Source organism: Ornithorhynchus anatinus, chromosome 2 (assembly GCF_004115215.2).
Source record: "Ornithorhynchus anatinus isolate Pmale09 chromosome 2, mOrnAna1.pri.v4, whole genome shotgun sequence".
Classification (NCBI taxonomy): Eukaryota; Metazoa; Chordata; class Mammalia; order Monotremata; family Ornithorhynchidae; genus Ornithorhynchus; species Ornithorhynchus anatinus.
Genome location: NC_041729.1, coordinates 142603594 through 142627393, shown reverse-complemented (window position 1 = coordinate 142627393; position 23800 = coordinate 142603594). Strand labels below are relative to the sequence as shown.

General features: G+C 44.9%; 1 protein-coding gene across 6 annotated transcripts in view; it reads right to left on the bottom strand.

The window, feature by feature from the left end:
* The window catches only part of CCDC91 (coiled-coil domain containing 91), a 496853-nt gene that overhangs the window by 350631 nt on the left and 122422 nt on the right, over positions 1 to 23800 (bottom strand). For 5 of the 6 annotated variants that reach the window (XM_039911226.1, XM_039911223.1, XM_039911225.1 and 2 more), the window contains exons 5-7: positions 5181 to 5356; positions 1618 to 1800; positions 730 to 834 (exon numbers count right to left, since the gene is read on the bottom strand). In XM_039911226.1, the coding sequence (XP_039767160.1) occupies positions 730 to 834; positions 1618 to 1800; positions 5181 to 5356 (464 nt within the window). The remainder of the gene's footprint in view (positions 1 to 729; positions 835 to 1617; positions 1801 to 5180; positions 5357 to 23800) is intronic. The other variant, XM_039911228.1, reaches the window with a different exon arrangement.

Sequence of the window (23800 nt, the reverse complement as noted above, 5' to 3'; positions counted from 1 at the left end):
ATCTGTGGAGTCGCTAGGAATCAGAAACGGCTAATAATAATAATGATAAGCACTCAGTACAGTGCTCTGCACAGAGTAAGCGCCCAATAAATACAACTGAATGAACGAATGGATCAAGTGGCTAATAGGCAGGCAGGGAGAGTCCAGCAAGGGCTGACGAATCCTAACGGGCCCTCACTGTCCATTTGCTTTCCAGTGTGAATCGAACGACTGCCTGCTGGATTCTGGATTCTGGATTCTGTGAGCTGGATTCTAGATCTACCCGGCTCCTTCCCCTTTCTCCTTATAAAACCCGATGACCCAATTACAATCAGACAGTGTGCCCCTACTGACTTATGCCAAATTCCTTCTCCAAATAACTAGAGCTAGAGAGTTGGGGTTTTTTTTTTGTCTTCTTTTTAATGAGAACCCTGATACACTGCAGTACATTCTAAACTGAAAAATGCCCCTTTTTAAATCTCCTATATGCTGATTTTAGTAGATTCATTCACTCAATCATATATATTGGGTGCTTACTGTGTGCACAGCACTGTACTGAGCGCTTGGGAGAGTATGACACGGTAACGAATGGACATTTTCCCCGCCCAAAATGAGTTTACACAGGCTGGTTAAGGTGGCTCTGTTTTACGGTTTAAATTAAATACGATTTTTGAGTAGCACTTTTATCGCAAAAGGTGTGATTCTATAAATCTCCGAATGATTTTTACCATCTGCCTAAATGAATCATACCTGTAGTTCCTTATATCGATTCTGATGGGTGAGCACTTCATTCTCTTTGTCCTTCAGAAAATCACTTTCAGAGAACCTGTGCTTTTCCATTAACTTTTCCAAATCCTAAAAAATATGCAATTCAAAAACGTGCATCAGCGTTCCAGAAAATTCAACATTAACACACATACGTAGTCCACATCAAAAGCACAATACAACCTGGTCTGAGAGAACCAGCAGATAAGAAGAAGTCAACTTAGTGGTGGTCTGGGAATTAAACCAAATATTAAGCGATCAGTGGTATACTAGGGAGAGTATATTAAAACAGACTTGGTAGTCACGAGAGGCAGCTTGGCGTAGTGGATAGAGCATTCGCCTGGGAGTCCGAAAGTCATGGGTTTTAATCCCGACTTTGCCACTTGTCTGCCGTGTGACCCTAGACAAGTCGTTTCACTTCTCTGGGCCTCAGTTACCACATCTTTCAAATGGGGATTGAGACTGGGAGCCCCACGTGGAACAGGGTCTGTGTCCAACTTGAATTGCTTGTATCCATCCCCGTGCTGAGTACAGTGCCTGGCACGTAGTCAGCACTTAACAAATACCATTCTTATGGTTATCATTTTTTAATTATTATTATTATAATCACATTCCCGGCCCAAAAGGAGTTTACAGGCTAGTCTAAAGCACTGAATACTGCCGCTCGTTTTTATAGGCCTCAACTCCCTCCAAGATACTGATCTGACATATTCCAGGGCACTGGAATCGTGGGAATGAGTCAAAGACTGTGTCCCCGAGACCGAACTATCACCTTGCCTTGGTTTGCTTTTTAATCACTGTTTGTGCTCTAACTCTCCTCGAGCTTTCCAGTATATGCATTTCACATATTTACATTTGTGGGAAATGGCAAACCTTCTTAATCCTCTGGTTTTCTTCTTCAGAGGCCTTGAGCTGAATCTCCAGATCTGTAACTTTGTGTTGTAACTGCAGATTTGAACCCCCGGCCTCCAGCTCCGGAGCATCGTCTTCGACGGTGGCTGTTTCGCAACTCGGCTCCTCTGGTAAGGCCCGAGGAGTTTTTGTCGAGAGTTGAACCTGATCCGGTTCAAGGAAGCCAAAAAGGAGGAGAATGAATATATCAAAAGTAAAAGGCAAAACAAAACCAAAAACATTACCGGACATCAGTCAGTCGGTCAGTGGTATTTATCGAGCGCTTATGTGTGCGACGTAAGAACAGGCTATGACTCTGTATAGAGTATATCGACACTCTACTGAGTACATGGGAGAGTATGATATAACAATAAACAGATATATTTCCTGGCCACAACTAGCTTATAGCCTAGTTACAACAATAGAAGCATTTGAAAAGAACACATGGAAATTTGGAAAAAACATTTCGAAATTCAGCTGCAGAGAAGGTTCTGAATCCTGTGGACTACAAGCTCTCTGTACACTGTTAGCCCCTGATGGGATGAGATCGTATCTAAGCACAGAGGATAGAATACGGGCCTGGGAGTCAGAAGGTCATGGGTTCTAATCCCGGCTCCGCCACTCGTCTGCTGTGTGGCCTTGGGCCAGTCACTTTGCTTCTCTGTGCCTCAATTACCTCATCTGTAAAATGGGACTGTGAGCCCAACGTGGGACAGGGACTGTGTCCATCCCAATTAGCTTGTAGAATGCCCAAGTGCCTGGCTCGTAATAGGCGCTCAACAAATACAATTATTATTGTACTTTTCCAAGCATTTAGTACAGTGCTCTGCACTACTAAGCCCTGGGTAAGTACCATTGTTTGCTCTCTTTCACCTTTCACGTAGATTAATAAAAGTCCGAAAAAGGCACCCAGACTCCACCCAGGTCTTCGCAAGACAAGGAGAATTGAGATTTTTCAAGTGTAAAATTTTCAAGGCACTAAAATAGGACATAAGCTTTCTCTGGGCTTGGAAATGAGGGTTAGAACCACTAGCTGTTTATAGTCATTCATTCAATCGTATTTTTTGAGCGCTTACTGTATGCAGAGGACTGTACTAAGCGCTGGGGAGAATAGAATATCACAACAAACAGAGAAGTTGCCCGTCCACTTTTATCTAGGTACAGGGACAATTGAACCTCATCTGTATTTGCCTCCATATTTATAGTCAACAACGTTCTCCGAACACTTACGATCTTTTGGCAACAGAATGTCCACAGAAGTCTTTAGCCAGACTAGTCCGGTTCTAAGCGACTGAGCCCCTCTATTCAATAGTATTTATTGAGCGCTTACTATGTGCAGAGCACTGTACTAAGCACTTGGAATGTACAAATCGGTAACAGATAGAGACAGTCCCTGCCCTCTGACGAGCTTACAGTCGGGATGGACAGACAAGAGCAATAGCAATAAAATGAATCAAGGGGATGAACATCGCATTAAAACAATAGCAAATGTTCCATTTTTCATTTAAAAACAGAGGGGTACGCACGAGACCACTCATCATCATGGAGATATTATTTGAAATAAGTTAACTATGCATTTGGATCCTGAGAAATTGCAAATTAAGGGTCAATTAAGAATTAGGAGAGCTATTTCCCCAGAATCCTAAACTGCTCGAAATACGAGTCTAGCTCCATTTGAACAACTGAAACACACAAGCAGAATCTATGTAAATACATCTGGTCTATGAACTATTTGAAAACCTCCCCCGGCAAAAAGAGCAACTGCCTTCTGGAAAGAATGCTTTTGTCTTGGAAAATTCGTTCTCCACCAAGTCTGAGGACATTTAAGGTAAAGTAGTATTAGTTGGGGGTTTTTTAATCTCTCACCAGGCATTGGACTTTTTTCAGATTATTTCATTTTTATGAATTCAAGGTTCTAACCTTCACATGTAAGTCAGATAACATTACTAATGTCATAATAATAATAATGGTGGAATCTGGTAAGGGCTTACTAAGTGCCAGGCACCGTTTTAAGTGCTGAGCACTGTTCTAAGCACTGAGCACTGTTCTTGTCTATTAAACATTGTCTTACTAAATTAATCTATGTTTATGAGAAAAGCTACAGTGCTGTTTTCATGGATGCAGAATTTACAGATGGGCCTAGTGGATAAAGCACGGGCCTGGAAGTCAGAAGGGCCTGGGTTCTAATGCCAGCTCTGTCACTTGTCTGCTGTGTGACCTTGGGCAAGTCACTTCACTTCTCCGGGCCTCAGTTACCTCATCTGTAAAATGGGGATGAAGCCTGGGAGCCCCTTGTGGGACAGGGACGGTGTCCAACGTGATTAGCTGGGATCCATCCCGGCACTTAGAACAGTGCCTGATACACAGGAAGCCGAAATCACCCAAATCCACCCCTTCCTCTCCATCGAAACCACTACGACATTAATGCAATCACTTACCTTATCCCACCTTGATTATTCCAACAGCCTCCTTGTTGACCTCCCTGCATCCTGTCTCTCCCCACTCCAGTCCATTCTCCTCTCTCCTGCCTAATTAATTTTCCTTCAAAACTGTTCAGTCCTTGTTACCCCGCTCCTCAAGAAACTTCAGTGGTGGCCCATCCACCTCTGCATCAGACAAAAACTCCTCACCGTTGGCTTTAAAGTACTTAATCACCGTGCCCCCTCCTACCTCACCTTACTACTCCCCTACGACAACCCAGCCCGCACACTTTGTTCCTCTGGAGCCGCTAACCTTCTCGCTGTCCCTCCAGCTCGTCTGTCTCGCCGCCGACCTCTCGCTCACATCGTACTTCTGGCCTGGTACATCCTCCTTCCTCACATCAGACAGATAATTGCTCTTCCTCCACTTCAAAACCTTATTGTAGGCCCATCTCCTCCAAGAAGCCTTCCCTGACTAAGCCCTCCTCTTCTCTTCTCCCATTCCCTTCCTCACTGCTCTGACTTGCTCCTTGATTCCTCCCATCCCCACAGCACGTATGTAGATAGCTGTAATTTATCTATTCATTTATTTATTTGGATTAATGTCTGTCTCCCCCTCTAGACTGTGAGCTCACTGTGGGCAGGATCATGTTCGTTGTTATAGTATACTCTCACAAATACTTAGTACACTAACATTTTGTAGCCGCTTGTTTCTGGGCGTAGGGGCTCCCTAGCTTTGGGAAAACACAGAGTAGAAAAGCACGGCCAGCTAACTTTTGAGCCGGCCGAGGACCCCAGTGGAAAGCAGAATTGGAGAAGAGAGGAATGCCACGGTTTTGTGTGGCCAAGAGCCGGGATCTGGATTTGTACCAAAGTTTAATGTTTAAATTTAATGTATCTGAAGTCTTGCCGTGCTCCGATAGCTAATTTAGAGAGTGTCTGTCTCCTCCTCTAGACTGTGAACTCACTGTGAGCAGGAAGGTGTTCGTTCTTATATTATACCTCCCGAACACTTAGCACAGTGCTTTAAACACAGTAAGCGCCCAATAAGTACGGCTGAATGAATGAATGACATCAGCGCTTAACAAACAGCATCATTATTCTTAAACACAACCGGGTTTTCACCTGGTCTCTGAGAGCCGCTGGATTCCCAATACGGTCGGCCAGCTGGGGCCTTAACGGCGAGTCGTCACCGGAAGAAGTAAATGAGTTCGAAGAGAGGAGGCTGGCGGAAGGCAAGCGCCGTTCCTGAGGGACGACGGGAGAAGCGCTTGGTGAAACATGGATCCCCAGCGCTGGTACTGAGGACGATTGGAAAAAAGACATCAATCACTCAACTTGAAATGACCCCGGATCTGTTCATCACCGATGACCTTCTGAAATCCATCAGGAGGGAAACAGTCACACTTCCCCCGCTTCAAAGCCCTACTGAGAGCTCACCTCCTCCAGGAGGCCTTCCCAGAATGAGCCCCCGTTTCTTCTGCCCCTCATTCCCTCCCCATCACCCCGACTCCGTCCCTTTGCTCTATTCCCCTCCCCGCCCCACAGCACTGGTGTAGATATGTACACATTTATAATCCTAGCTTTTCATATTAATGCCTATTTACTTGTTTTGATGTGCATATTATAGTGATGCTATTGACGCCTGTCTACTCGTTTTGTTGTCTGTCTCCCCACCTCTAGACAGTGAGCTCTTGTTGGGCAGGGATTGTCTCTATTTGTTGCCAAATTGTACTTTCCAAGTGCTTAGTACAGTGCTCTGCACACAGTAAGTGCTCAATAAACACAACTGAATGAATGAATGAATCTATAATTCCATTTATTTATATTGATGCCTGTTTACTCGCTCTGATGTGTATCTCCCCCCTTCTAATAATAATAATAATAATAATAATAATAATAATAATGTTGGTATTTGTTAAGCGCTTACTATGTGCCGAGCACTGTTCTAAGCGCTGGGGTAGACATAGGGGAATCAGGTTGTCCCACGTGGGGCTCACAATCTTAATCCCCATTTTACAGATGAGGGAACTGAGGCCCAGAGAAGTTAAGTGACTTGCCCACAGTCACACAGCCGACAAGTGGCAGAGCTGGGATTCGAACTCATGAGCCCTGACTCCAAAGCCCGTGCTCTTTCCACTGAGCCACGCTGCTTCTAGACCGTGAGCCCGTTGGGGGCAGGGATTGTCTCTCTTTGTTGCTGAATTGTACTTTCCAAGCGCTTAGTACAGCGCTCTGCCCACAGTAAGCGCCCGATTAGACTGCAAGCCCGTCGATTAGACTGTAAGCCCATCAGTGGGCAGGGACTGTTTCTATCTGCTGCCGAATTGTACATTCCAAGTGCTTAGTACAGTGCTCTGCACATGGTAAGCGCTCAATAAATACTACTGAATAAATATGACTGAATGATTGAATGAATGATTCATGTGAAGTTTTGGTAGGAAACCCAAAGTGTCAAACACCCTGACAGTGGAGGTCGAGTCTTTCAGTTCAATTTGAAAAATTCTATTTTCAAAACACAGAAAGCTTTCTGATACAGCCTGTGTAAATCTCCTCAACGGACGTCATCCCGTCTGTCTCCCCCTCTAGACTGTAAGTTTGTCGTGGGCAGGGACTGGGTCTAACGACTCTGTTACATTGTTATGTTGCATTCTTCCAAGCGCTTAGTACAGTGCTCAATAAATACAATTGACGGACTGATCCCTCTGGGGATTGAGCTGAACGTTCAATAGCTGAGATTTGATATAATATCGTTCAGCCGGCCTATCATCTTTTATAGTAAATTGTAACTTTAATTCCACCGCAAAAATACCAATAGGCCGGGATCAGTATTTTAGGGTTCCAAAACCGTCTTTAACTGAAGGTCAAGGTGAGAAGCAGCACGGCGTAGGGAATACGGCTCAGGCCTGAGAGTCAGAAGGTCATGGGTTCTAATCCCGGCTCCGCCACTTGTCTGCTGTGTGAGCCTACACAAGTCACTTCATTTCTCTGGGCCTCAGTTCCTTCATCTGTAGAACGGGGATTGAGACTGGGAGCCCCACGTGGGACAGGGACTGCGTCCAACCTGATTTGCCAGCGCTTAGTACAGTGCCTGGCACATAGGAAGCGTTTTTAAAAATTCCATAATTATTATTATTATAGGCTGTCACAATCCTCGCTCCCACTCCTGGAAGCTTTCTGGGCTACTCAGTTTGATCATCTCTTTGTCATGTTGCAAAGCGCACAATAAAGTAAAATGGGAAAAATCAGCAAAATGCTCAGTACAAGGATTCTCAATAGGCTCTGTAAGATTTTGGATGGTTTTTGAAATACACACAGTAATCAATCAATCAATCAATCAATCAGTGATATTGATGCCTGTCTACTTGTTTTGTTGTTTGTCTCCCCCTTCTAGAGAAGCAGAGTGGCTCAGTGGAAAGAGCCCGGGCTTTGGAGTCAGAGGTCATGCATTCGAATCCCAGCTCTGCCACTTGTCAGCTGTGTGACTCTGGGCGAGTCACTTCACTTCTCTGTGCCTCAGTTACCTCATCTGTAAAATGGGGATGAAGACTGTGGGCCCCACATAAGACAACCTGATTCCCCTGTGTCTACCCCAGCGCTTAGAACAGTGCTCTGCACATAGTAAGCGCTTAACAAATGCCAACATTATTATTATTAGACTGTGAGCCCATTGTAGGATAGGGATTGTCTCTATCTGTTGCCCAATTGTACTTTCCAAGTGCTTAGTACAGTGTTCTGCCCACAGTAAGCACTCGATAAATACGATTGAATGAATAAATGAATGCTTACTGTATGCAGAGCACTGACCTAAGCACTTGGGAGAATACAACAAAATTAGCAGACATGTTCCCTGCCTGTAATGAGCTCACTCAACTAATACCATGAAAAATGTTCATAAATATTGAACTGTTATCATAAATAACAATTGTTATCATAAATAATTATCATAAATAATTGTTATTGGATGCCTCGATAATATTCCCAATATTCCAATAATATTGGATGCCTTTAATAATATTAAAGATATGGAAGAGATATCAGAGGAAACTGCAAAATTTCAGTTTCATCTTGCTTGGATTGTTCAGCTCTGCTGAATTTCAAATTTGTTCACTTATAGGTTTTTGGGGGGCTCCCCTAAGGAAAAAAGTTGGCTTATCACAACATGCTAACAATAATATGCCATCACAGACAGGTATCTAAGCACGGCTATATTTTATCCTGCAATGAAAACAGAGTTTGACCTATGTTGAAGTGGGCAACTCATTTCTTTTACACCAAAATGCTGAGAAATAACCAAAATTTTCGCCATCAAAATGAATCTTCATTTAATCCAGGAATGTTTGAGACCATTTCCCAAAGGAAGGGGTTAAAAGGTTTCAAGTCTGCGGTTTGGGTCAGATAAACCTCACTCAGAAACATCAATTCCCTTGAAAACCAAACCGAAGTGTGGAAAAAGAAAAAAAAAGGCACAGTTTATTCAATTTCTTTCTTTTAGGCACATCAGAGGAGTCACCATAGGCCTTATATCGCTGAACATGGGCTCATCATGTACGAGGAAGATACGAATTATAAATCTTTGTTTCTTGTAGGTTACAACCTCTTCTCTGGGACTTTAATGTTGACCAGAAGGGTAATTACTTGAAGTTCCCCCATCTTTAACTTTTCAAATGCAATTAGCAAAAAAGCCATTCAGGCCGATCATCTTTCATTCTAAACTCCAAACTCCAAAAAATCCTGATGACGTCAGAACAGTCAAGAAAGAAAAGGAGCACCAAGCTGGCAAAACCCTGGGCAATTTTCTTTCCAGTAATTTGGCTTGTGGTCAACCCTGTTTTACTTCTCTCCTATACAAGGGCTCGTGTAACTCTAAACCAGAAACAGGTGCGAATGCGCCATAAGCAATTTTTCTGTACCGTGACGAAAGAATAAAAGTTACACGAAGGTCTACGATGATACCGGAAGCGAGATTGATCAAATAAAGGAGAGGGAACAAGTTAAGATGGCACTTCTTCATCTTCAAAAAACAGGGAAAACATTATGGGAAGCAGCAGGGCCTAGTGGCAGGAGCACGGCCCTGGGAGTCAAAGGTTGTGGGTTCTAATCCCATCTCCGCCATTTTTCTGCTGTATGACCTTGGGCAAGGTCCCTTCCCCTCTCTGTGCCTCAGTTACCTCATCTGTGAAATGGGGATGGAGACTGGGAGCCCCACGAGAAGCAGCGTGGCTCAGTGGAAAGAGCCCGGGTTTGGGAGTCAGAGGTCATGGGTTCGATTTCAGACTCTGCCACTTGTCAGCTGCGTGACTGTGGGCAAGTCACTTCACTTCTCGGTGCCTCAGGTGCCTCATCTGTAAAATGGGGATGAAGACTGTGAGCCTCACGTGGGACAACCTGATTACCCTGTGTCTACCTCAGCGCTTAGAACAGTGCCCTGCACACAGTAAGCGCTTAACAAATACCAACATTATTATTATTACCCCAGCACTTAGAACAGTGCTCTGCACCTAGTAAGCACTTAACAAATACCAACATTATTGTTATTATCATTACTATTATTATTATGTGTCCAACCTGATTAGCTTTTATCTACCCCAGCGCATAGAAGAGTGCTTGGCACACAGTAAGCACATAACAAATACCATCATTACTGTTATTAGTCACACCATCAAATCCAGGTGATGCAGGCGATAATGGAATCAAAGAAAAAAGGGAAATATCCAGGTCAAAGAAGGGTTGAGGACCGAACTGAATATTTGGTAGTAATAATAATGATAATGATGGTGTCTATAAGTCAATAATAGTTTGAGATGTTCAAATAATACTAGTACAGTGAGCTCCCTCTAGACTGTAAGCTCACTGTGGGCAGGGAAGGTGTCTGTTTTTTGTTCTGTTGTACACTCCCAAGTGCTTAGTACAGTGTTTTGCACGCAGTAAGATCTCAATAGATACGGTGAAATGAATGAATGAATGAATGAATAGTATTTCAGGGAATGAAGCCGTGAATAGAAAACAAGGGTAAGACTTAGATGAGGTCATTTACATTTCTTATTATTAATCATACTTATTGAGCACTTACTACGTGCAGAGCAGAGCACTGTAGTAAGTGCTTGGAAGGGTATAATATAACATCAGACACATTCCCTGCCCACAGTGAGCTCAGAGTCTAGGGGGGAGACAGACATTAATATAAATACATTCCAAGCGCTTAGTACAGTGCTCTGCACACAGTAAGTGCTCGATAAATATGACTGACAATAAATGAATAAATAAATAAATGAATAGATAAATACAGATATATACATATGTCTTGTGGGGATGGGACAGAGGGACAACTGAGGAAAAAGATGCTCTATTAATAATGTTGGTATTTAAGTGCTTACTACGTACCAAGCACTGTTCTAAGTGCTGGGGTCGACACAAGGTATTTAGGTTGTCCCATGGGGGGGGGGGGCTCACAATCTTAATCCCCATTTTCCAGATGAGGTAACTGAGGCAAAGAGAAGTTAAAAGTGACTTGCCCAAAACCTTTGAAAGTCATTGAAATGACGGTTTCCGCCCAGTTGCCTTCCCCATATGATACTGAGAGAAGCAGCGTGGCTCAGTGGAAAGAGCCCGGGCTTGAGAGTCAGAGGTCATGGGTTCGAATCCCGGCTCTGCCGCTTGTCAGCTGTGTGACTGTGGGCAAGTCACTTCACTTCTCTGGGCCTCAGTTACCTCATCTGCAAAATGGGGATGGAGACTGTGAGCTTCTCGTGGGACAACCCGATTACCCCGTATACCCCAGCGCTTAGAACAGTGCTCTGCACATAGTAAGCGCTTAACAAATGCCAACATTATCATTATTATTACTGTAAACACCTGGAGGCCAGAAATCATGACTAGCAAATCTACCGTACTGTACTCCCCCAAGTGCTTAGCATTCTGCACAAAGTAAGCTCTCGATAAATACTACCGAATGATAACTGGGGGATAAAATATCCCAACTTGTATTTGACCATCAAGGCTGACGCTAACTGTAAGCAATCTCAAGTTCAAAAACTCTTAAAGGAAACAGAATTTCGGATCATCCCAAATCAGGCTCGATAAATAGTTTTCATTTGAGGTGAAAAAAGGGGTGATTACGTTGCAAAGATTATCGATCGTATGCTTTCAAAATGAAACACGAGAAGAGTTATGATTCGGGGGGGACAGACTAAATTAGAGCTATCAGAGGAAAACAGTGGCAAGAAGAAGCAAAAATACAGCAAGAATAAAAAAAAAAATACTAGAGAACGATGACAACTCAAAAGAGGTTAAGGACCCAGATGTATTTTTAAAGCGATAAGACGGTAATAGGAGTTACTGTTCTCCGAGTTATTACAAGCCAAAGGGGGAAAATAGGCATTACAAGCCAGTGTACATATATAGTAATTTAACAAAGCTAATTAAAAATATAAAACAAAACCACCAGTCCTCTATAAACTCTTAACTACATATTACGGCCAGTGGAAAACTACGTTTAATGAAGTCGAACAAAGCTTTTTCAAAGCCCCCCTTCTCCGCTCGCCCGGCTAATCGTGGAGCAGCAGGGGAAGTGCTTGATCCAGAGTTGAAATGCTGGAAAAATGAAACTCATCATTACAAATGGAAATATTAATTAGCGTTCGGGGCAAGAGGGAACTGGGGAGGAAGGTACGGCAAGATACAATCTGACAACCAGTGGGTCTTCACAGAGGCCGGCTGTGTTTCAGGCGTTCGAGTACAGGGAAGCAGCATGGAGTGGTGGCTAGAGCCCGGGCCTGGGAGTCAGAGGGTCACGGGTTCTAATCTCCGCTCCGCCACTCGTCTGCTGGGCGGCCTCGGGCAGGTCGCTTCTCTGAGCATGGGCCTGGGAGTCAGAAGGTCATAAATTCTAATCCAGGCTCCTCCACTCTTCTGCTGTGTGACTCTGTGTAAGTCGATTCACTTCTCTGTGCCTCAGAGACGGTGAGGCCCCGGTGGGACAGGAACTGTGTCCAATACGATTTGCTTGTATCCACCTAGTGCTTAGCGTAGTGTCTGGCACATAGTAAGCGTTTAACAAATGCCATAACTATTCATTATTATTCTCTGTGGCTCAGTAACCTCACCTGTAAAACAGGAGTGGAGACTGTGAACCCCACATGGGGCAGGGACCGTACCCAACCTGATTTGCTTGGATCCTCTCTAGTGCTTAATACAGTGTCTAGCACACTGTAAGTGCTTTCCAAACACCACATTCTTGGGGATTGTTTCTCTCTTTTTTTTTTTTTTTAAGGTTACAAAGCAGACACTGAGGAGCATCTACACCAGCCCCGCGAACTTGCTAACGATTAAATCTAGCATCTTAACTTGCAGTCATAGACACAAGCATTTTTCTCCGCCCCAGACCACACAAAACAACAAAATCGCTGAGGCCGACGCAATGTTTCCATGACAGCAGATTCTCATCCCTTTTGCAGTCCCCAAATCCCAACTGCGGACTTCGGGCTGCTCAAGTAAAGGGCCCCAGAGAGCTTCCACTATAACTGTCAAAGAAAGAAGGCCCTGAGTTGTTCACCGGAGGGGACTGTTCTGAACTCCCCCGAGTCACCTTGCTCTTCTTTTTAATGGCATTTATAAAGCCCTTACTATGTCCCAGGCACTGTCCTAAGCACTGGGGTAGATAGAAGCGAATCAGATTGGACAGAGTTCATGCCCCACCAGGAGCTCGCCGCTTTAAAACCCATTTTACAGTTGAGGCCCAGAGAAGTGAAGTGACTCATCCAAGGTCATCCAGCAGACAAGTGGCAGAGCCGAGATTAGAACCCAGGTCCTTCAGACTCCCAGGCCCGGGCTCTAAGAATAATAATTACGGTACTTGTTCATTCATTCAGTTGTACCTATTGAGAGTTTACTGTGTGCAGAGCACTGTACTAAGCGCTTGTTAAGTGATTACTACGGGCCAAGCACTGTTCTAAGCAATGAGATGAATGCATGTTAATCAGATGGGACACAGCCTCTGTCCCATACGGGGCTCACTCTCTTATCCCCATTTTACCGATGAGGTAACTGAGGAACAGAAAAGTGAAGTAAGTTGGCCAAGGTCACACAGCTGATATGGGGAAGAGTAGAGATTATTCATCCATTCATTCCATCGCATTTATTGAGCGCTTACTGTGTTCACAGCGCTGTTCTGGCACTTGGAAAGTATAATTCAGCATCAAATCCCTGCCCAACAACGGGCTCACAGTTTAGAATGGGGGAGACAGACATCAAAACAAGTAAACAGGCATCAGTAACGTCGATGGAAATCAATAGAATTATAGATAGATACACATCATCAACAAAATAAAGAGGATAATAAATATGCACACACGTGCACATATATATACACAAGTGCTGTGGGACGGGGAGCGGGGGTAGAGCAGAGGGAGGGAGTCGGGGCGATGGGGAGGGGAGGAGGAGCGGAGGAAAAGGGGGGGCTTGGTCTGGGAAGGCCTCCCGGAGGAGGTGAGCTCTCAGTAGGGGACCCCAGGTCCTCCAGTCTCGCCGGCCCCTGCTCTACCCACTGGGCTACGCAGCTCTCGACGTCTTTCGGCGGCGGTCTCCGGGACAATCGGAGACTTCCTCGCTCACCAGTCAGAGGAAATAGAAGCAACTGAAGAAATGCATAACCGGTGAAAAATGACCCTCCCGCCATTCTGCAGCCAGGATGGGTTGAAAAAAAACAACCAACAGAAAACCAAAAACCCCATTTCTGCTGCCATCACCTATGACGGGGATGAATGATTTGGCACAGTGAGTTCAGGTTTCCTGTGGCCTTCTACAGTTATATGCACTTGCAAATTGGCAAGAGATTAAAATGCGCTCGCTTTCATAAATTCGGCAAGAAGCACCACATCATCGCCTTACACAATGAATTGTCTTTGGTGCCAATTTGTAGAGTGCTTTTAAAAGAACGATCTGCAAGCTGAAAGTATGTCTTGGGTGATCTACTAGCCTCCTTTTCTGGGTCATGTCTTCAGCGGAGGCCTCTCTCCCAGATGAAGACCATTAAAGGGAGGCTGTGGAATCTTTTGATGATGCTGCCAATGCCCATTAGAAAACTGAAGTTAGAAGGAATAGTCGGGGCACCATTTTATTAACGTTCAGCCCACCCAAAGAACTGAGGCACGGTAACCCCACTTGAAAAATAGTTCCATGCCAGATAGACAGCCAAACTCTCTTAAATAAGGTAACTTGAAACAAAGTGATTTTCTATGCTGCAACAAATAATGCACATTTACAAGATGTTGAGCAATTAACCATAAAAGATCAGACTGCATACTTTTGCACTTCAGCTAATAAAATACCACAAGTTGAACCCATCTTGCAAAACAGGGAATGTTCTTCTAGTACTAAGACACCCTGTACTTAAAAAAAAAAAAAGTTATGCAACCGTCTGAAATGTCTCTCGACTTGCTCATGCATAGGTAAGAAGACCAATTTGTGCTCTCAAACGGTAATTAGATAAACTTTAATGAAATACAGAATTTTCTTCCTCAGCTTGACTCGTTTCCCATTTCTGCAATTACGAACAGAAAAGTCACATCTAAGCGCACTTTGGCAAAACGTGCAAAATTCCATCTGATTAGGGCCCGGCTGCCTACTCAACTCCTGCTTTTCTCACAGTGTAACCCGAATACCCAGTAGGCTATAAGTTTGGTTGGGGTTTTTTTTTTTTTCTTTTAATAGAATCAACACTTCCAGTTTCAGTATTTCTGCTGTCACAGTTTATTAGACAACGTTACAGCTCATTCAAGTGAGATGGGCAGCATCCTGAAAAGAGTCTGCACTTGGGGGGGGGCCCAACGGACGTTCGCTTATAGGGCCGATGTTTTCTTCCTCTGCAGAAGGTCTGAATTTCATGAGGGGATGAATAATTAGTTCCAAATGAGAAACGTATGTCTGTGGTCACCAAACTTTCTCACGTCACATGGGTAGGCCTTCCTCCCTGCCCGGTTGGCAGCCGATTCCGGTCAGAGGGATTAATGGCCAACATCTGAAAGGCAGGCTTGTGGCCTGCATATCTTGTGCAAGCCAGGACAGGAAGGTGCGAGGAATTACCGAGGCAAAATAGTTGCCCATTTCCTGAAACTTTCAGAAGCAGGAGTCGAGGGGGTAGATAATAATAATCATGATAATTATGGTATTTCTTAAGCCCTTACTATGTGCCAGGCACTGTATCGAGCAATGCAGTGGACGCAAGCAAATCGGGTTGGACAGAATCTCTGTCCCACGTGGGGCTCACAGTCTCAAAGGATGAGGTAACTGAGCCCAGTGACTTGCGCAAGGTCATACATGGATTTAGGATAATAATAATAATAATAATGTTGGTATTTGTTAAGCGCTTACTATGTGCAGAGCACCGTTCTAAGCGCTGGGGGAGATACAGGGTGATCAGGTTGTCCCACCTGAGGCTCACAGTTAATCCCCATTTTCCAGATGAGGTCACTGAGGCACAGAGAAGTGAAGTGACTTGCCCACAGTCTCACGGCTGCCAAGTGGCAGAGCCGGGAGTCGAACCCATGACCCCTGACTCCGAAGCCCAGGCTCTTTCCACCGAGCCACGCTGTAACCACTTTGCGGCAGTGTGCTCTACTAGACACCTGGAAAGTACATAATCCAAACATATTTACTGAGCATTTACTGTGTACAGAGCACTGTACTAAGCGCTTGGGAGAGTACAATAACCAGACCCATTCCCTGCCTTTAATGAGCTTATAGTCTAGAGTGTATAAATCTATACCCTCAAGTATAAAAACATAATTACTGCTTTGTACATAAGTGCTGTGGGAGGGGAGGTGAACCAAGTCGGGGCGATGCAGAAGGGAGTGGGAGAAGAGGAAAGTGGGGTTTAGTCAGGGAAGGCTTCTTGGAGGAGAGGGGCATTTATTGAAGGCTTTGAAGAGGGGGGAGAGTCAGTGTCAGTCGGATTTGAGGCGGGAGGTTGTTCCAGGCCAGAGGCAGGATGTGGGTGCGGGGTCACTGGTGAGATAGATATACTACAGAAGTGACATATTCCCTGCCCACAAGAAGCTTACGCTCCAGCAGGGAACACAGACATAAAAATACGTACAGTGAGAGTGGTCAAAATAAGTTACTGATTAAACAAAAAAAAATTTCGTTCTGGGAGCAGCCATAGCGATATTCGGGAATGCGTTAAAGGACGCTGATGGAATTAACAACCCATCTGGTTTTTGAAGCAGTGTGGCTTAGTGGAGAGATCCCGGGCTTGGGAGTCAGAGGACGTAGGTTCTCATCCCGGCTCTGCTGTGTGTGACCACTTAACTCCTCTGTGCCTCAGTTCCCTCATCTGTAAAATGAGGATTAAGACCGTGAGCCCCACGTGGGACAACCTGATTACCTTGTTTCTCCCCTCAGTGCTTAGAACGGTGCTTGACACATAGTAAGCGCTTAACAAATACCATCATTATTATTATTTATTGAGCACTTACTATGTGCAGAGCACTACGCGCTTGGGGGACACGTTCCCTGCCCACACTGAGCTACCCACATTGGGAAGCAGCATGGCTCAGGGGAAAGAGCCCGGGCTTGGGAGTCAGAGGCCATGGGTTCGAATCCTGGCTCTGCCACTCGTCAGCTGGGTGACTGTGGGCAAGTCACTTCATTTCTCTGTGCCTCAGTGACCTCATCTGGAAAATGGGGATTAAGACTGGGAGCCTCACGTGGGACAATCTGATTACCCTGTATTTACCCCAGCACTTAGAACAGTGCTCTGCGCATAGTAAGTGCTTAACAAATATTATTATTGTTACGGTCTATATAGGGAGACAGACATCATTAGAAACAAAATAGATATGTACCTAAGTGCTGTGGGGCTGGGGCGTTGAATAAAGGGAGCAAGTCAGGGTGGCGCAGAAGGGAGTGGGAGAAGAGGAGAGGAGGGCTTAGTCACGGAAGGCTTCTTGGAGGAGATGGGCCTTCAAATGAGGCTATGAACTGGGGGGAGAGTAGTTGTCTGTGGGATCAGTTTGGGAAGAGAGGAAGCGGGGGATCTGAGGAGAGGTGGCGGAAGAAGAACCAACACGGTTTGACAAGAGGCTAAATGCTAGAGCTGAACAATCACAACAACAACAACAATAGCACAGAACCAGGACAACAGGTTTTGGACTTCTAGGTGCAGGTTGCTGATACTTATTGAAGGGAAGAGGGGGCCTGGGGGAAAAAATGAAAAGTTGTCTTTTAAAAACAACTTCCCGAATGAAACGAACCTTACGACTCCTCCTGTAGGGAGATGCCTAGCTCGAGATTTTCTGGGGACGCTACTTCATCACAGTGAATCAAAGGAATGAATTATAATAATAACAATGATAACAATATATGGTATTTATTAAGCAACTTCGACGTGCCAGGAACTGGACTAAATGCTCGGGTAGATACAAGCAAATCAGGTTGGACACCGTCCCTGTCCCACACGGGGCTCACAGTCTCAATCTCCATTTTGCAGATGAGGGGACTGAGGCACAAAGAAGTGAAGTGACGTGCCCAAGGTCACACAGCAGACAAGAGACGGAGCCAGGTCCTTTTGACTCCCAGGCCCGTGCTCCATCCACTAGGCCAGGCTGCTTCTCATCATGGCATTTGTTAAGTGTTGACTACGTGCCAAGCACTGTACTAAGCACTGTACTAAGCACTGGAGTGGATTCAAGCAAACTGGGTTGCACAGAGCCCACCGTGTGCTGAGCATTTTGGACGGTATAGTAAAATCAAGTTAGTAGACGTGATTCCAGTCCACAAAGGGTTTACAGTCTGGGCGGGGGAAACATTCACTTTTTAACGGATTAGCTCAGAGAGGGATATCTTTCCATGACAAGCAGCTTAGTGTATAGAGGACAGGTCTGGCAGTCAGAAGGACCCGAGTTCTAATTCCGACTCTGCCACATGCCTGTTGTGTGACCGTGGGCGAGTCACTTCCCTTCTCTGGGCCTCACTTCCCTCATCCGTAAAATGGGGATTAAGAGTGTGAACTCCATAGGGGACAGGGTCTGTGTCCAACCCGATTAACCTGTATCTACCCCAGTACTTACAACAGTGCTCGGCACATTAACAAGTACCATAATTATTAATTCACTCACTCAATTGTATTTATCAAGTGATTGCTGTGCAGGGCACTGTATCAAGTGCTTGGGAAAGTACAATACAAAAATAAACAGTGACAATCCCTGCCCACAGTGAGCTTATAGAGGAGGAGACAGACATCAGTAAAAATAAATAAAATTACAGACGTATACACGAGTACTGTAGGGCTGGGAGGAGGGGAGGAAAAAGCAAAGGGAGCCAATCAGAGTGATGCAGAAGGGAGTGGGAGATGAGGAAAAGCAGGGATTAATCTGGAAAGGCCTCTTGGAGGAGATTATGGTGCCTTCGAGAAGGGTCTGAAGGCAGGGAGAGTCATTGTCTGGCAGATTTACAGTGCCTGGTACATAGGAAGCACTTAACAAATACCATCATCATCATCATCATTATTATTATTAGTTGAGGAGGGAGGGCGTTCCAGGCCAGAGGTAGGAATTGGGCCAGGGGTGGGTGGTAAAACAGGTGAGATGAAGGCACAGTGAGAAGGTTAGCACCAGCGGAGCGAAGTGTGTGGGCTGGGCTGGAGAAGGAGAGAAGGGAGGTCAAGTAGGAGGGGGCAAGGGGATGGACTGCTTTGAAGCCAAGAGTGAGGAGTTTTTGTTCGAGAGATGGATAGGTGGGTAGGCAACCACTGGAGATTTTTGAGGAGGGGGGTGACAGGTCCTGAACGCGTTTGTAGAAAGATGATCTGGGCAGCGGAGTGGGGAGAGATAGGAGGTTGGGAGGTTAGAAAGTAGGCTGATGCAGTAATGTAGCTGGGATAGGATGAGGCACTGTACTATCGCGGTAGCCGTTTGGATGGAAAGGAAAGGGCAGAGTCTTCTCAACAGTCTTTATTCCTAGGCTTAGAACAGACAACAAGTCATTTCAAGACGAGTAAATTACTTCGCCTCACCATTGCCATATCCTCTCATTTCTCCCCACTTTCCAGAGATCCCACTTCCAACTAGAATCTTTCCCAGACTAATCAGAAAAAGCACCATTACCATCCACCGCACAACTCCATCTTTAATCGCTACCCCGTTAATGGAGCTTTACTGTTTGGCCATTTCTCTACTTCATTCAATTGTATTTATTGAACACTTACTCTATGGAGAGCACTGTACTGAGCGCTTATGCTGGTGCCTAGTTTAGTCTGTAAATTCCTCGAAGGCAGTTCCCCTATCAAACTTTCACTAAAATGCCACAGGAGAACACGGTCATAACGAAGGCTCTGGATGATGCGTTTCCTGAAACTAAATATAGATAACGGGATTTCTTAAACACTTACTGTGCGTCAAGCACTGTCTTTAGTGCTGGGGAAGCTATAAGCTAATCAGGTTGGACACAGTCCCTGTCCCACATGGGGCTCGCACTCTTAATCCCCATTTTCCGGATGAGGGAACCGAGGCCCTGAGAAGTTGATTGACTTGCCTAAGGTCACACAGCAAGACAAGCGGCAGAGCTGGGATTGGAACCCATGATCTTCTGCCTCCAGGCTGGTACTAGGAAACCTCAGCATTCTCAATGACTCTTTTCCAGACAAACAATCCTTACATCTACAAGGAAAGATCAATAGCTTAGATTTTGTTCCGAATAATCGACAGGATGGGGTGAAGGATGAATATGTGAAAGTGCTACTCTGGAGAAGAATGAGCAAATGGCAGGTTGTAACGTGCCAAAATTCCGACACGAGGAGCTCCCGTGTTTAAAATGGGAATCGTGATCAGATGTGGTCTTACTTGGGTAAAAGTTCTCGGTGTATCTAAAGAGCAAATAGTTCAGAAGAAGCTCAAGCCCATGTTAATAATGATAATGATCATAGGTAATGATATTTGTTAGATGCTTACTATGTATCAAGCACTGTTCTAAGTGCTGAGGTAGATAAAAGTTAATCAGATTGGCCCCAATCCCTTTCCTACAAGGGGCTCAGGTCTAAATAAGAAGAAGAACAGGTATCATATCCCCATTTTTACAGTTGAGGAAGCTGTGGGGCAGAGAAAGTAAGTGACTTGCCTAAAGTCACAAAACAAGCACGTGGTGGAGCTGGAAACAGAACCCAGGCCTAGTGACTCCCAGGAGAGTGCCCTATCCAAAAGGACACGCTACTTAAATCATCAAATGAAGGCTAGGTCAGGCTTTGGTTACAGAATATTAGGAAGCCAGGGATAATGATAATAATGATAATGAGGGTATTTGTGAAGCACTTATAATGGGCCAAGCGCTGTTCTAAGCGCCGCAGTGATAGTGATGCATACCTGAAGGCACTTGCACTTATAGTGCCTGACTTCTCCTGCTCACTCACTGATCAAGTCGAGGTTTCAACCTCTGGAGACTCCTTTAGCCCCTCTCAGGATGGCCCCTGGAGAGTTTCCAGTCCTCTACCAGTCTCGACTATGGGAGGGAGAGTCAAGCAGAGGCCTGTCCGGTCCACTCCTAGCTTGGCCGGCGGCTGGCGAGCGGCGGGCCGTCTGCTACGAGTCAGAATACTCCCGTGCCGGGCAGCGGCGGCACGGGAGAGAGTCGAGGGCGGAGACTCGAGTCGACCGTGCGGAAGGAGGCGGTGGTCCACCGCTTTTGGATTTTTACCAAGAAAACTCTATGGATCCACTACCGGAACCATTACAGATAGAGATGGGGCATTAAGGGAGAGATGTGTCCATGGAGTCGTTACGGGTCGGAGGCGACTCGACGGCATAAGACAGGACAGGCTCCTTTAACAGTGATGATGATGGTGTTTGTTAAGTGCTCACTACGTGCCAGTCACTGTACTGAGTGGTGGGTGGATAGAAGCCAATCAGGTTGGACACAGGCCCTGTCCCACGTGGGCTCACAGTCTCGATCCCCATTTTACAGATGAGGTAATTGCGGCACAGAGAAGTCAAGTGACTTGCCCAGGGTAGAGTCGGGATTAGAACCCAGGATCTCTGACTCCCAGGCCCAAACTCTATCCACTATGCCATGCTGCTTTCACCCCCCTCCCTGCCCCAAAGCGTTTCTATCCACATCTGTTATTTATTCATTTCTATTAACGTCCGCCTCCCTGCAAGAAAGTTTGTTATGGGCCGAAAGCGTGACTGTTACAAGTTATATTTTACTCTCCCAAGCGCTTAGTACAGTGTTCTGCACATAGTAAGCGCTCAATACAAATGACTGACTGACTGACCGTAAGCTCAACGTGGGCAGGGAACATTTCTGCCAACTCTTTTGTACAGTAATAATAATAATTGTTGCATTTGGCAACTGCTTACTATGTGCCATGCACTGTACTAAGCACTGGGTTAGAGACAAGATAAACATGTCTCACATGGGCCTCAAACTCTAAGTAGGAGGGAACCGAGGTACAGCGAAGTTGAGTGACTTGCCCAAGGTCACACAGCAGACAAGTGGCAGAGCTGGGATTAGAACCGGGGAAGCAGCGTGGCTCAGTGGAAAGAGCCTGGGCTGGGGAGTCGGAGGTCACGGGTTCGACTCCCGGGCTCTGCCACTTGTCAGCTGTGTGACTGTGGGCAAGTCACTTGACTTCTCTGGGCCTCAGTTCCCTCATCTGTAAAATGGGGATTAACTGTGAGCTTCACGTGGGACAACCTGATTACCCTGTATCTACCCCAGCGCTTAGAACGGTGCTCTGCACATAGTAAGCACTTAACAAATACCAACATTATTATTATTATTTTTAACTCAGCTCCTTCTGTCTCCCCAGCCCATGTTCTTTCCACATGTCCATATTGTTTCTCATTGCACTTTCCCAAGCGCTTAGTACAGTGCTCTGCATACAGTAAGCGCTTAATAAATATGATTGCTTAACCGATTCATCGGGGGGTGGGAGGGTAGGTAGGGGAGCCCTGGTTTCCTCTCCTTAACCTTTCCAAAAGTATTGAGTCATTATAATAATGATGATGGCATTTGCTAAGCGCTTACTATGTGCCAAGCACTGTACTGTGTGCAGAACCGTTTAGACTGCGAGCCCGTTACTGGGCAGGCATTGTCTTTATCTGTTGCCGAACTGCACGTTCCAAGCGCTTAGTACAGTGCTCTGCACATAGTAAGCGCTCAATAAATACTATTAAATGAATGAATGAATAGTATGTGCTCAAGAGAGTATTCAAAAAAAAACAATAAAAGACCGGTGAATCCTGATTCTTAATTTCCATGAATAATTTGACGTGGTAATTCTAATATATGAACTTTTCTCCATTATAGATTTTCATTATCCCAAACCCTGCCTCTTTTTTGGACCCAAGGCACCCTGAAGCGGTCTTTGTTTCAAATCACTCTAGTTCCTCTGCGTATCCTTCAGGAATTATTTACTAAACAATAAGTGGGGCAGTGAAACAATCTGCTTCACTCGTCCTGACTTCCAAAGGGTCAATCCGATTCCCGGGAAGGGACACGTTCCATAGTTAGTTTTAACACGGTACGACTAGTGCCGCAGAAGGTTGCGACAGAGGTTAAATGAAAAGCTAATCCATCAGACTTGAAACTCCTTGAATAAGGTAACTGTCTTACTCTTCCCTGCAATACCCAAGTCGGCACAGCGTCGGCATCCAATTAATACTTCTGAGGTGAAGATTAAAGACGCTTTTATCTCCGGGAGCTGACGATCTAATGAGGGAGTCAGACACATGAGCACGTGTAACTACATTTTAGAATCAAGGGCCTTAATAAGTACTTGAGCCATAAAGAACGTGAAAATATCGAAGTGCGTAACCTTCAAGGAGATTAGCCCCAGAGCGTTTCTCACAGGGAGCACTTCTAGTCTGGAGTTTTTCCCACCGCTCCCAATATTTTCCCAAAATACAATAAAAGCATACGTCTTGTATTGGATCACAATCACAAAAGGACTATGGCATTTCACGAGTGAAATTTCCGAGAGACCCATGAGATTAGCATTTTTGCAAGGCCTGGTTATGTAGTGATGATGATGGAAATTTAAATGATATACATCTAACTAATGCTCAGATAATACTGGGTAAACTACTGTTGGTAAAATACCCAACAACTGTTTACACAATAATATGTGATTAGACTGTAAGCCCGTCAAACGGCAGGGACCGTCTCTATCTGTTGCCGACTTGTTCATCCCAAGCGCTTAGTACAGTGCTCTGCACATAGTAAGCGCTCAATAAATACTATTGAATGAATATATTAAGTTGGAGCTACAGATTTCACATTCGATATTTGGGCCCGACTGTGCCACGAAAAGGAGAATGAAGAGATTTTAATTTCTTTATTTCAAAATGAATGACAAGTAATTCCTATTCACATACACAAATAACATCAAAATAAATTAGGACCAGCCAAAGTGCCATGAAAATCATTAATTATTATAGGAAAAACAGACGAGCACGATGTTTCTAATTCTCTCTCCTTTGGCTAGGTCTGTTTTTGTATGAAATTCGAATCATTCTTAGTTGATATATAGGTTTACATCTCCTTTCCCCTTACTTGATCTTTCATGGCCATTTCATTTTAAAGTCAAATTAAATTATAGTACTTAAAATTAGTGTAAAGGAAGCCCAGTGTTTTCCCCAAGGTCTCTTAGCAGAGTTTTGAATTGGGGTTTTCATTTTCCTTGCTTTTATTATTTTTTTTAATGGTCTCTGTTAAGCACTTACCGTACGCTGGGCACTGTACTAAGCACGCACTGG